The following is a 13,926-nucleotide window of genomic DNA, read 5'->3' on the forward strand; positions in this document are numbered from 1 at the left end:
GTTTGAATTTTGATGATTGCCACATCTCTGAAGTTATAAAGTTCTTGCAAAAACTTGCTAAAAGTCCTAATGCTAGTGCTATAAATTTGGCTTTCACGCATCATATTACAAATGCTCTCATAAAAGCTAGAGAAGAGAAACTAGAGCGTGAAGCCTCTATTCCTAAAAAGTTAGAGGATGGTTGGGAGCCCATCATTAAGATGAAGATTAAAGATTTTGATTGTAATGCTTTATGTGATCTTGGTGCAAGTATCTCTGTTATGCCTAAGAAAATTTATAATATGCTTGACTTGCCACCGCTGAAAAATTGTTATTTGGATGTTAATCTTGCTGATCATTCTACAAAGAAACCTTTGGGTAAAGTTGATAATGTTCGCATTACCATTAACAATAACCTGGTTCCCGTTGATTTTGTTGTCTTGGATATTGATTGCAATGCATCTTGTCCCATTATATTGGGAAGACCTTTTCTTGACTGTTGGTGCTATCATTGATATGAAGGAAGGTAATATAAAATATCAATTTCCTCTCAAGAAAGGTATGGAACACTTCCCTAGAAAGAGAATGAAGGTACCTTTTGATTCTATTATGAGAACAAATTATGATGTTGACACTTCATCTCTTGATAATACTTGATACACACTTTCTGCGCCTAGCTGAAAGGCGTTAAAGAAAAGCGCTTATGGGAGACAACCCATGTTTTTACCTACAGTACTTTGTTTTTATTTTGTGTCTTGGAAGTTGTTTACTACTGTAGCAACCTCTCCTTATCTTAGTTTTGTGTTTTGTTGTGCCAAGTTAAGCCGTTGATAGAAAAGTAAGTACTAGATTTGGATTACTGCACAGTTCCAGATTTCTTTGCTGTCACGAATCTGGGTCCACCTCCCTGTAGGTAACTCAGAAAATTAAGCCAATTTACGTGCATGATCCTCAGATATGTACGCAACTTTCATTCAATTTGAGCATTTTCATTTGAGCAAGTCTGGTGCCATTTTAAAATTCGTCAATACGAACTGTTCTGTTTTGACAGATTCTGCCTTTTATTTCGCATTGCCTCTTTCGCTATGTTGGATGAATTTCTTTGATCCACTAATGTCCAGTAGCATTATGCAATGTCCAGAAGTGTTAAGAATGATTGTGTCACCTTTGAATATGTCAATTTATATTGCGCACTAACCCTCTAATGAGTTGTTTCGAGTTTGGTGTGGAGGAAGTTTCCAATGATCAAGAGAGGAGTATGATGCAACATGATCAAGGAGAGTGAAAGCTCTAAGCTTGGGGATGCACCCGGTGGTTCACCCCTGCATATATCAAGAAGACTCAAGCGTCTAAGCTTGGGGATGCCCAAGGCATCCCCTTCTTCATCGACAACATTATCAGGTTCCTCCCCTGAAACTATATTTTTATTCCATCACATCTTATGTGCTTTTTCTTGGAGCGTCGGTTTGTTTTTGTTTTTTGTTTTGTTTGAATAAAATGGATCCTAGCATTCACTTTATGGGAGAGAGACACGCTCCGCTGTAGCATATGGACAAGTATGTCCTTGGTTTCTACTCATAGTATTCATGGCGAAGTTTCTCCTTCGTTAAATTGTTATATGGTTGGAATTGGAAAATGATACATGTAGTAATTGCTATAAATGTCTTGGGTAATGTGATACTTGGCAATTGTTGTGCTCATGATTAAGCTCTTGCATCATATGCTTTGCACCCATTAATGAAGAAATACATAGAGCATGCTAAAATTTGGTTTGCATATTTGGTTTCTCTAAGGTCTAGATAATTTCTAGTATTGAGTTTGAACAACAAGGAAGACGGTGTAGAGTCTTATAATGTTTTCAATATGTCTTTTATGTGAGTTTTGCTGCACCGGTTCATCCTTGTGTTTGTTTCAAATAAGCCTTGCTAGCCTAAACCTTGTATCGAGAGGGAATACTTCTCATGCATCCAAAATACTTGAGCCAACCACTATGCCATTTGTGTCCACCATACCTACCTATACTACATGGTATTTTCCGCCATTCCAAAGTAAATTGCTTGAGTGCTACCTTTAAAATTCCATCATTCACCTTTGCAATATATAGCTCATGGGACAAATAGCTTAAAAACTATTGTGGTATTGAATATGTAATTATGCACTTTATCTCTTATTAAGTTGCTTGTTGTGCGATAACCATGTTCACTGGGGATGCCATCAACTATTCATTGGTTGAATTTCATGTGAGTTGCTATGCATGTTCGTCTTGTCTGAAGTAAGGGCGATCTACACTGAGTTGAATGGTTTGAGCATGCATATTGTGAGAGAAGAACATTGGGCCGCTAACTAAAGCCATGATCCATGGTGGAAGTTTCAGTTTTGGACAACAATCCTCAAATCTCAAATGAGAAAATTATTAATTGTTGTTGAATGCTTAAAGCATTAAAAGAGGAGTCCATTATCTGTTGTCTATGTTGTCCCGGTATGGATGTCTAAGTTGAGAATAATCAAAAGCGAGAAATCCAAATGCGAGCTTTCTCCTTAGACCTTTGTACAGGCGGCATAGAGGTACCCCTTTGTGATACTTGGTTAAAGCATATGTATTGCGGTGATAATCCAGGTAGTCCAAGCTAATTAGGACAAGGTGCGGGCACTATTGGTACACTATGCATGAGGCTTGCAACTTATAAGATATAATTTACATGATGCATATGCTTTATTACTACCGTTGACAAAATTGTTTCATGTTTTCAAAATCAAAGCTCTAGCACAAATATAGCAATCGATGCTTTTCCTCTATGAGGACCATTCTTTTACTTTCAATGTTGAGTCAGTTCACCTATTTCTCTCCACCTCAAGAAGCAAACACTTGTGTGAACTATGCATTGATTCCTACATACTTGCTTATTGCACTTATTATATTACTCTATGTTGACAATATCCATGAGATATACATGTTACAAGTTGAAAGCAACCGCTGAAACTTAATCTTCTTTTGTGTTGCTTCAATACCTTTACTTTGAATTATTGCTTTATGAGTTAACTCTTATGCAAGACTTATTGATGCTTGTCTTGAAGTGCTATTCATGAAAAGTCTTTGCTTTATGATTCACTTGTTTACTCATGTCATATACATTGTTTTGATCGCTGCATTCACTACATATGCTTTACAAATAGTATGATCAAGATTATGATGGCATGTCACTCCAGAAATTATCTGTGTTATCGTTTTACCTGCTCGGGACGAGCAGAACTAAGCTTGGGGATGCTGATACGTCTCCGACGTATCGATAATTTCTTATGTTCCATGCCACATTATTGATGTTATCTACATGTTTTATGCACACTTTATGTCATATTCGTGCATTTTCTGGAACTAACCTATTAACAAGATGCCGAAGTGCCGATTCTTTGTTTCTGCTGTTTTTGGTTTCAGAAATCCTAGTAAGGAAATATTCTCGGAATTGGACGAAATCAAAGCCCAGGGGCCTATTTTCTCACGAAGCTTCCAGAAGTCCGAAGGAGAGACGAAGAGGGGCCACGGAGGGGCCACACCCTAGGGCGGCGCGGCCCCCCCTTGGCCGCGCGGCCCTGTGGTGTGGGGCCCCCGTGCCGCCTCTTGACCTGCCCTTTCGCCTATAAAAAGTCTCCGTGACGAAAACCCCAGTACCGAGAACCACGATACGGAAAACCTTCCCGGAGACGCCCCCGCCGCCGATCCCAACTCGGGGGACCCAGGAGATCGCCGCCGCACCCTGCCGGAGAGGGGAATCATCTCCCGGAGGACTCTACGCCGCCATGGTCGCCTCCGGTGTGATGTGTGAGTAGTCTACCCCTGGACTATGGGTCCATAGCAGTAGCTAGATGGTTGTCTTCTCCCCATTGTGCTATCATTGTCGGATCTTGTGAGCTGCCTAACATGATCAAGATCATCTATCTGTAATTCTATATGTTGCGTTTGTTGGGATCCGATGAATAGAGAATACTTGTTATGTTGATTATCAAAGTTATGCTATGTGTTGTTTATGATCTTGCATGCTCTCCGTTACTAGTAGATGCTCTGGCCAAGTAGATGCTTGTAACTCCAAGAGGGAGTACTTATGCTCGATAGTGGGTTCATGCCTGCATTAACACCTGGGACAGTGACAAAAAGTTCTAAGGTTGTGTTGTGCTGTTGCCACTAGGGATAAAACATTAGTGCTATGTTCAAGGATGTAGTCACTAGTTACATTACGCACCATACTTAATGCAATTGTCTGTTGCTTTGCAACTTAATACTGGAGGGGGTTCGGATGATAACCTGAAGGTGGACTTTTTAGGCATAGATGCAGTTGGATGGCGGTCTATGTACTTTGTCGTAATGCCCAATTAAATCTCACTATACTCATCATGATATGTATGTGCATGGTCATGCTCTCTTTATTTGTCAATTGCCCAACTGTAATTTGTTCACCCAACATGCTGTTCGTCTTATGGGAGAGACACCTCTAGTGAACTGTGGACCCCGGTCCAATTCTCTTTACTGAAATACAATCTCTTGCCAATCTTTGTTCTCTTGTTTTCTGCAAACAATCATCTTCCACACAATACGGTTAACTCTTTGTTACAGCAAGCCGGTGAGATTGACAACCTCACTGTTTCGTTGGGGCAAAGTATCTTGGTTGTGTTGTGCAGGTTCCACGTTGGCGCCGGAATCACTGGTGTTGCGCCGCACTACATCTCGCCGCCATCAACCTTCAACGTGCTTCTTGACTCCTACTGGTCCGATTAAACCTTGGTTTCTTACTGAGGGAAACTTGCCGCTGTGCGCATCACACCTTCCTCTTGGGGTTCCCAACGGACGTGCCAACCACACGCATCAGAGGGCTCTTCTGATCGACACATATGTTCAGTAACAGACGCATCCATTAGCACCCAGACACACCGTGCCATTGAACAGCTCGGGAGTGAATGCCTCCATGAATCAGCTTCTCCACAAATGGAACATGCACTTGTCTCGGCCATGTGGCGGTGATGGCGCACTTCACCCGTTTGGCAGAGACTGATGGGCAAGATGCCATAGGAATACTCACAGCTTGGAGGGAACTTGTACTTTCCAAAGCTGCTGCCAGAGTTAGCCTTCCTTAACTGAATTTGAAGCAGCTGGTCTATTCTCCAGCCAATCTTATCCCCTCTTCTTCGTTTGCAATAACATATGGTAGACTGAGCGGACTGATAGAACGCCGGTCTTCTCATAATGCCATGACTAACAATTGGTCATCCTCCTTGTGCTTAGCGGAATAGCCCGAATGATGTCGCAATCCATTGGTAAGAAATACTCCTCAAGAAGGTTCCTTCGCCAAGTTGCTGATGTTGCATCAATAAACGATGACACTGGTATGAGTGGTTCGTCCTTCAAACACGCCAGTGTACGAAGCATGAAATCACGCGGGAGCCGGTTGGTATTACATGCATGTGTTGTTTCTCCTGTGCCTATCCTTCTGATCAGCCCTTGGGCCATCACATCTCTTCCCTCCACTATAGCTCGCAAAATCCGAGAGGGGGATGAGCCCAGTGTTGCTTCAAGGAAATTTGTCGATGGAAAGTACACCGCCTTGAGAACCCTTGAGCTGAGAGTATCCGGGTTCTGCAAAATCCGCCAAGTTTGCTTTGCTAACATCGCCAGGTTGAAAAGCTCAATGCCACGGAAGCCAAGCCCACCTGCAAACTTAGGTGTGCACATCGTCTCCCAAAAGATCCACGCTGTTTTCCTCTTTTCGTTCTTGCTACCCCACTAAAAACCCCGCAGCATAGAATTAATAGATTGACAGAGGCCTCTCGGTAATCTAAAACAGGACATCGAAAATGTGGGAATAGCCTGCGCCACTGATTTAAATTTTTTTTTGAGAGAAACGCCACTGATTTAATAAGTATACGTACATGTGCACGTTCGAATTTGAAGTCCCATGTGCAAACTTTGGATGGGCCTTGCATGCCCAGCTCTGTAGATGATGCCTGCATGGTCAAATCCAATACGTGTAGTTTTAGCCCATAAATCCTATAGACGTTTAGCCCATCTAAAAAATCTGGCCCACAGCGCCCGGTGCCTCCTCTTCTATCGCTCCGCCCGGAAACATTACTGTTCCCAGCGACGGCGGCGGCACCACCGTTGATCCCAGACTCCGACGCCGACTCATAGGAATCTCTGCGCCCGTGCGCCGACCAGGCTCCGAGCCTTCTTCCAACGCAGCACTCTACTGTCAAGGTACTCCTCTCTCGCAGTCCTCCGCTGCACTGGACTACCGGAAATGGAGATCTGGGCGGAGTTGGATTGATTATTTGATTTCTAATTTGTTGTTGCTAGTGGCGAACCCTATCGTGCTTTGCTTTGCTTGCTGCGTTATGGACTAGTGAGAGTAGTTTATATTCCCAAAAAATGATTGAACCCCCATGCCCCAAGTTAGGTCCGCCCCTGATCAGTAGGATTTATATGAACTTGCATTTGAGCAGACTGTAGTCTGTAGCTGAGGACATTCACATTTTGTGCAGGCCTACTTAGTATGACTTTTTTTCTATTGCTGCGATATTTTATAATCGATTATAGGCTTGCTGTTAGATTAGGTATATGCTCTGTCCATTTTCATAGTGGACCAAGTGACCAAACTTGTTGAAACAGTAAATCATGAGATTTAAGGATTTCGGTGGTTGTTTGGGGTAAAGAGAAACATCGAAAGTACTCCCTCCGTCTCTATGAATTTTTTCTGAGATTTGAATAAATTTGAATGTCTCTAGACACTAAATAGCTTCTAGATACATCGAAATTTTGACAAACCTCCGACATGTTCCATGGGACGGAGGGAGTAGCATAAATGTCTGAGATTTGATGCTAGCACAAATGATGTGGATGATCTCCAGTGGACCTTTGATAAAAATGGAGTATATCCATGAGTGCACTATATCTTTCCAAATGGTGTTTTTTTGTGTGGGGAGAACTGGTGTATAACCATGACCACATTATAGCTGTCCAAATAGTGTTTCAGCATTATCCTGTTGTACCGTTAAAAGGACTGATAGGTGCTTAGCAGTTGCAGTTCTTTCGGTTGTTTATTCGGGTTTAGAAATGAGGATACTTTCTGAGCTATTATCTACTCCCTCCGCCCCGTAATATAAGATGTTATTACAACAAGTAACATCTTATATTATGGCACAGAGGGAGTACCTGGCTATGTAACTCGGAATTCTTTGCTATTTGTATATGCGTAAGATCTGGCAAGTATGCCTCTACAATTCTGCTTGTCGTTCTTTGTTCTGCACCCTTGCCTAAGGCTGCATTCACGTTAGCATCCTCCACCTCTTGCACCTCCTGCAGAACATCTGCATCTACGATACTTAGCAATGTCTTTTCAGACATGATAGTGCTATTTGCCAGAAACAGCGAGTAGTTGCATGGTTAGCCACACGTGCAATTCAGTAGTTGGCTAACAGAGACGACATAACAAACTTAGCCACACCCCATCCCTATTATCTAATAGCAAATCATTCTGATCTCTAATATTTTCCAGAGGTATTGTAGGTTGCTGTCTCAAACGTGACATTTTTCGTTGTTTCCAACTTGGGATAAGCAATTTTATTGCTTCCAAATACTCTACTTATTATTCAGTATTTGAGTAGTTAAAGAAGTTGTGTACTGTTTGTGAGAATGGGATGGTTCTTGTTGATTCGCTTATCTCGTTTTGTGGTTTCCTAGAAAACAATTCATCCAAGAGTGATCTTGTCTTATATGCATGATGTTCTCAATACAATATTTATCTTCTGCTTTCACCTCGCTAATGGCAGTATTTGTGCATTGTCCAGTTGAATTTCCAGTGTTCTGATAGCAAATCTCGACTCTCATTTTTCTTTTGTGAAGGTAACTAGGCACCAAATATTTTACTGCTGGGCGAACCCTTGTTCCAGCCTGCAGATGGAGTCAAAGTTTTTCCGTTTCCTAAAGCTTGTCGGAGTTGGCTTCAAGGCAAGGACAGAGTGCCAAGGCCGCGAGCTGTTCCTGAAACTGGGCTACAGCCATGAGGTGCAGTTCACTGCCCCACCCTCTGTCCGCGTCTTCTGCTTCAAACCCAACATCGTGTGCTGCACCGGCATAGACAAGGACAAGGTGCACCATTTCGCAGGCGCTGTCCGGAGCTGCAAATCTCCGGAGGTGTACAAGGGGAAGGGCGTATTGTACATGGACGAAGTTGTGAAGCTGAAGCAAGGGAAGAAGCAGAAGAAGTGACTGACGAAATTTCAGGCTAAACCGTTTTTCCATTCTTCTGGAGTTCTGGTTTTGATCTCTTGATGTTTCTCTATCTGTAGCGGTGCGATGTTGATGTTGTTTTCTCGTGCCAAGGCGATTCATAGTTTCCTCCAACGCAACATTTTGGAATGCTTATATTCAACAGGTCCACCAAACGAAGCACCAGATTCAGTTCTGTCAGACTTGAGCTATGCTATCTTCTGACTTAGTGGGTATGATTTACTTTGAAGCTTTTCTTGTCTGGGGGAGATTGCGAAATGTGTTTCGTGACACATTGTTTGCCAGGGGAAATTTTTATCTTGTTGGTTTTAGATTTATGTTCATCAGACTAGTCATTACCCTAGTATCCCTTGTGAATATGAGCTACATTTCCACCAAAATTCTGCCAGGTTAAGAATATACGTAGGAAGCGTTTTGAAGGCCGCCATTTGTTTACATAGCGGAGGGGTGCGTTCGGCTGCCGGGAGCTGGAGCTCTACCAAATTGTGAAGCTACCTCTGCTGCTGTAGAATGTCTAGATGTCTGTCTGACAATTGTAAGAGTACAAACATGTTTACGTATACCCCTAGCTAGTTTATGGTTGCTATATGCAGTGTATTGATAAAAGTTACTGTGAAAATTAAATCACATCGCAATAAGAACTTTTTTTTTTTTTTTTTTTTTTTTTTTTTTTAAGAAAAGGCAAAAGATTTGCCTTAATTCATTAATAAAGAAGAAGCTTGGGAAGCCAAGATTTAGTTTAGTCTTACAACCACACCGAGGTCACAAAAGCCTACTCTCCCGCCATGAAAAAACCCAAATGTTTAGCACCGGCAATAACCCAAGTTCTAGCTTCCGATTTGATACGGTCGAAGATGATTGTAGGCATGGTGTCCACATGCTTGAAAGTCCTAGCGTTGCGTTCATTCCATAGCTCCCACGCAACCAACATGAAGAGGGTGGCCATAGCTTTCTTACGGCCTCCATGAGCTAGCACGGTGGAGGTCCACCAAAGCTCAACATTGTCAAACTCGTCCCATGAGGAAGGATGGAAGTCATGTATGTGAAGCCAATCCTTGACCATCTTCCAAATCCGTATAGAGAAGCGGCATTGGAAGAGAAGGTGAGAGGCCGTCTCGTCACGACACCGACAAAGAGGACAAACTCTCCCATTTGGCCACCCCCGCTTTGCAAGCCGGTCCGCCGTCCAAACGCATGAATTTACAGAGGGGTTTTGTTTGTTAACCAGAGTGATTTAAACTAGTTTTGGTGCAGATTATACCATAGCCAGTTACATGTAAAAGCAATCCAAACCACCAGGTTCCTCTTCTTTGAGATAGCCCACCAGGTTAGCATTGTTAATTTACTCACTCATCAACTTCCATACGTGGAGGGACACGAGAGAGCCGCACGGTCACCGTAACACGTGGCTTGCGACGTGGTGCAGCTTTGGGCGAAGCGTGTGCGTGCTTGCACACGTAGCACAGGCAGAGAAGGCGCATACAAAACAAGAAGAGGGAAGCACCGGTCGAGGAAGCGATCTAGGCGTCACTGAGGGCTGAGGCGATAAACAAACAAAAGATAGAAGTCATGGAGCAGCAGGGGAAGGCAAGCGAGGTCGACGGCGCCGTTGCCGGCCGCGGTGCGCCGAGCGAGCTCTCCGGTGTAGACACGGCGGAGGATCAACGAGGAGGAGGAGGAGGAGGGAACGATGGCGGCGCCATACAAAAGCTCATGGATGACGAGAAGAAGAAGACGACGACGACGGAGGAGAAGGATGTGAAGCCGCTGCCGCACAAGCAGGTTCCGCAGCCCAGCGACGTGTACAACCCGGAGCTCGAGCGCCTCTGAGAGGCTGAAGCAGCTCAGCTAGCTCCTTGCCTCTTTCAGAGTTCAGACCACCAAGCCATACTATATGTCTTTTTTTTCAATTCGCCACGGTATATGTTGCTTGCTTGCATGCATCTCTCCTTTCTGTTAAACTAGGCGCGCATAAAACTAGTACCCCTCCATCCATAAAAGGATGTTTTAGATCTATCTAAATTTAAATAGTGTATTGGTACATTTAAATTAAGATAAATCTTATTTTATTTTATAGACAGAGGTAGTAATTAGACAGACATGCGTACACGGCCTGAATGGGTTCTCAGATTCTGTCACACGTATTAGAAGCTGTAGTTATCCGAACATCTATCTTGTATCCGCGATGGTATTTGTACAGCCGATAGATATAAGAAGTTGTCATGATCGGTCCCTAAATCCATAAGGTTTTACATCCCTCCCTCTCTCATTTTACAGACACCTCCATCGTCACCATCTCCCCTAAATAAATACTAGCAAGAGGCACGAACGCTAGTCCACCAGTTCACAAACGAATGTAAATTACAGAGGTTTGCATAAAGCAGTCGTGGCAAATTACACAAGCTTGCACAAACGAACAACCACGGCAGAAACGAAGCCGATTGCTCTAAAAGAAAAATCATTTATGTTCAGAAACAAAGCAAGCAACCAAAAGCTTCATCATGCACGCGCGCATATATATGGTCCTCCATTCATCACAGCAGCAGCAGCAGTCCATTCTTGTTTTTGCTTTGGCAGCTGATGCAGACATTTCACTTACTCCCCGATCGATATGTACATACATTCTCACCCACAGACATATATAGACGCACACGTGTCATGTATTTGCTCTTTGGCAAGAGAAGGGTATGTAATAGTAGGAGAAGGAAACACTCGGATCCCCAGTAACATACCGGTGTGACTTGATAACAAGGACTCAAGGACCTTACTTCTTTGTGTTTATCAGGAATCCTGTTCGTGTGGTCAGAAAGTTAGCACTGTCATGTAAGACTTGTGTGGCTATTTAGGTGTCCTCCTCCGATCCAGGGCATCATTCAGACTTTGAAGTGCCAACTTTATTAGTTAGGTGCCCACCAACCAATGGTTAACCTAGCTGACCTCCCTTTCTGAAGCCATGCTACATGAACTCCTCTCACATAGGTAACTCTTGCCCCTCAAAAAAAAAAAAAAAAACGCAACTCTTGAGACAAATTCCCCTTACCATTAAGTGCCTCTTACTAGCTCCTACGCAAGCAGTAACCTGCTGGCTTTCCCTTGTCACTAGACCTATAAAAAACAACTGAATTATCATGTATACATGATATAATGTCAGATAGAAAAAGCAATGGCATGTCATACAAAATACATATGTTAAGTAGTTCAAGATAAATTACATGTCCCAAGTGCCAAGTGCATTTTTGTTACTTGAAAGACTTCACTACCCCTGGCCCGGTGTGGTTAAGTAGATCCTCACATTTTTTCCCCATGGAATGGTATGTGAAACATGGATGATAGCTCCGCTGCAACCTCCTCCCTTCTCAGCCATGCTAATATATGGGCACTATAACACTGCATAGACTTGCTAGCAAGCTCTATAGACAGGCAGTGAGCATCTTCTGTCTGCCCATAGACGGTAGGGGGAGAAAATGCAGGACTGGGCCGGCGTGTTCATCCCTCTGGTGCTGTTCATCCTGCTCTCGCCGGGCCTCCTCTGCCAGATCCCCGGCAAGTGCCGGTTCATCGAGTTTGGCAACTTCCACACCAGCGCCGTGTCCATCGTCGTCCACGCCGTCATCTTCTTCTCCTTCGCCGCCATCTTCCTCATCGCCATCGGGGTGCACATAGACCTCGGATCCTGACCAGTCTCTGAAGTCTTCGCATATGTGTATCAGTCCTCTCATCGGGGTGTAAATGTGTGGCCGTGTTGTTGTTTCCTGCTTTCGCGTTCAGTTCACAGCTGAGTTGAGTTATCTGAAAGTTCTCTCTTTGTTCGTTCTAGTGCAGTACAACTCACTGTATCGGTGTATGTCTCTGTGATCAATAATTAAACTGGTTCCTTGCTTATAACTAGATTCGTTCACTTGTATAAATAAAGTTTCTTTATGTGAATCTTTCCTTGTTCAGAAAATTAGCATTGTGACTCTGTCGAGATGCTGCTAGACTGACGATATGTTAGAGAGTGACAGTGAGATAAAATGAGAGGGTTTGGTGTGGAGTCGCAGTAGTGAGGATATGAGTGGTGCAGGAAAGCAAGAAGGAGAGCATGCAAGAATCCAAATCCAGCTGAGATGAGTGTGACCTCGTAGTCTGGTACTAAAGAAAACAAAGGTTAGCTCCAATGCTCAAATGGTCTGATGAGCATGATTCTCATACTCAGTCAGTAACCGAGCTTGGATTTGGTGAACGGTACCTGTCTTGGCTACACTGTTTCTAGCTAAAGCTAGTATAGGTTACTTCCTTGTTGCATCCTGCTATTGCCATTTCCCAGTGGTGAGCCTGTGAGAGGTGAGCATGCAGGCATGTTGCATGACTTGCATCTATTTTTGTCAGCATTAAGCTTCTGACAGTGACATATAATCTGCAGACACACACAAACACGCCAGTTAAACTTACAGTAGTAAGTAGCAGGAACATCACACATGTTCAGCTTTGGGTAGAACACAAGGCAAGATGATCACAGAACACAGGTGATCTTCCAAACTTGCCGGATCCAGTATTGCATGTACATGGACACGCATGCAGCCTTGGAGCCTCAGAACTGTGATGAATGCGTTTTGTTGTCCAGGTCCACTTAGAGCCTTTCTTTGTATTCTGGCCTTTCTTTCTCGGAAATCCACTTTTGAACATGGGAGTATATGCTCCCACTACACAGAAAAAACATTTTAAAATATCAGAAAAATCTAAACAAAAATTCGGCGTATATGTCGGCATTATATGTGTGCACGCTAAGTTTCGTGGAAAACTGAGATTTTTGTGTCATGTGTAAAGAAGACAAAGAAATGTCTCGTGAAAAACTTTTTTTAAGCACCAAATTTTGTCTTTTTTGCACACGACAGACAAAATGTCGATTTTTCGCGAAACGAATTTCTGAGTACATATGATGTCGAGTTGTACACATCCACTTTTTGTTCGGAATATTTAAACATTTCTGACTGCGCTTAAAAAACAATTCAAAAACCGGGAGCACGGGAGCCAAAACACCTTGTCATTTCTTTCTGGCCTTTTCTTCCTTCTAATTTGATTACATGCAGTTCTCCTGCATGGTTTGAAAAAAAAAGGTCTACTTAGAGCAACTCTAGGCGATACTAAAAAAATCCCATAACCATAAAGCGCTTTTTAGTATACTCGATAACAATTCTTTGGGTATGGGGTGGGTTGAGAGTCGAGGAAGAACATGTGCGCAAAAAATCCATACACAAAAAAGAAAGTTGACTAATTTTAACTCTCCTATGCAAAAGAACAATAGTTGACTTCAGTTTGACATGTAAACTGATCCGGTAATCTCACAACTCAATAAGGTAGAACAGTAACATTCTGAATGCATAACTCCAAAAGGCTAGAGCTTCCATAGACCTTCAAGGCTGAAACATTTTTTTGGGTGAAACATAAGAACGGCTGAGATTAAATGATACCTTCCTGAAATTAGGGATATGCTGGTTAAGATTAAACGATACCGGTATCGAGGGTTTATACTGTTTTAAGGCTTGAGGTCTATGGAATCACAAGCCTTCTAAAATCAAGCTCAAATTTATACATACTTTATAGACCAAATGCACCACCAATACATATAACAAGTAACAATCAGTACAGAGCAAGTTCAAGGACCAAAAGAAGAAGAGAATCCACGATCATCACGC

General features: G+C 42.9%; 3 protein-coding genes across 4 annotated transcripts; all 3 read left to right on the forward strand.

Annotated features, from left to right (window-relative positions):
* Positions 1-6,033: 6,033 nt before the first annotated feature.
* Positions 6,034-8,480, forward strand: LOC127299414 (large ribosomal subunit protein uL6m). Of its 2 annotated transcripts, none has more exons than XM_051329377.2 (2): positions 6,034-6,220; positions 7,865-8,480. In XM_051329377.2, the coding sequence occupies exon 2, from the start codon at positions 7,919-7,921 to the stop codon at positions 8,228-8,230; it is 312 nt and encodes a 103-aa protein (XP_051185337.1). In that variant the 5' UTR covers positions 6,034-6,220; positions 7,865-7,918; the 3' UTR covers positions 8,231-8,480. The 2 variants fall into 2 exon arrangements, with proteins under 2 accessions (XP_051185337.1, XP_051185338.1); XM_051329378.2 differs by having other exon boundaries at positions 7,912-8,480.
* A 1,267-nt stretch (positions 8,481-9,747) lies between these two features.
* Positions 9,748-10,483, forward strand: LOC127299415 (uncharacterized). The gene has a single exon (XM_051329380.2). The coding sequence runs from the start codon at positions 9,821-9,823 to the stop codon at positions 10,079-10,081; it is 261 nt and encodes an 86-aa protein (XP_051185340.1). The 5' UTR covers positions 9,748-9,820; the 3' UTR covers positions 10,082-10,483.
* A 1,157-nt stretch (positions 10,484-11,640) lies between these two features.
* Positions 11,641-12,139, forward strand: LOC127299416 (uncharacterized). Its single transcript, XM_051329381.2, has one exon. It carries the CDS (start codon positions 11,716-11,718, stop codon positions 11,926-11,928), a length of 213 nt encoding a protein of 70 aa, XP_051185341.1. The 5' UTR covers positions 11,641-11,715; the 3' UTR covers positions 11,929-12,139.
* The last annotated feature ends 1,787 nt before the right edge of the window (positions 12,140-13,926 follow it).

Source organism: Lolium perenne, chromosome 5 (assembly GCF_019359855.2).
Source record: "Lolium perenne isolate Kyuss_39 chromosome 5, Kyuss_2.0, whole genome shotgun sequence".
Taxonomy (NCBI): domain Eukaryota; kingdom Viridiplantae; phylum Streptophyta; class Magnoliopsida; order Poales; family Poaceae; genus Lolium; species Lolium perenne.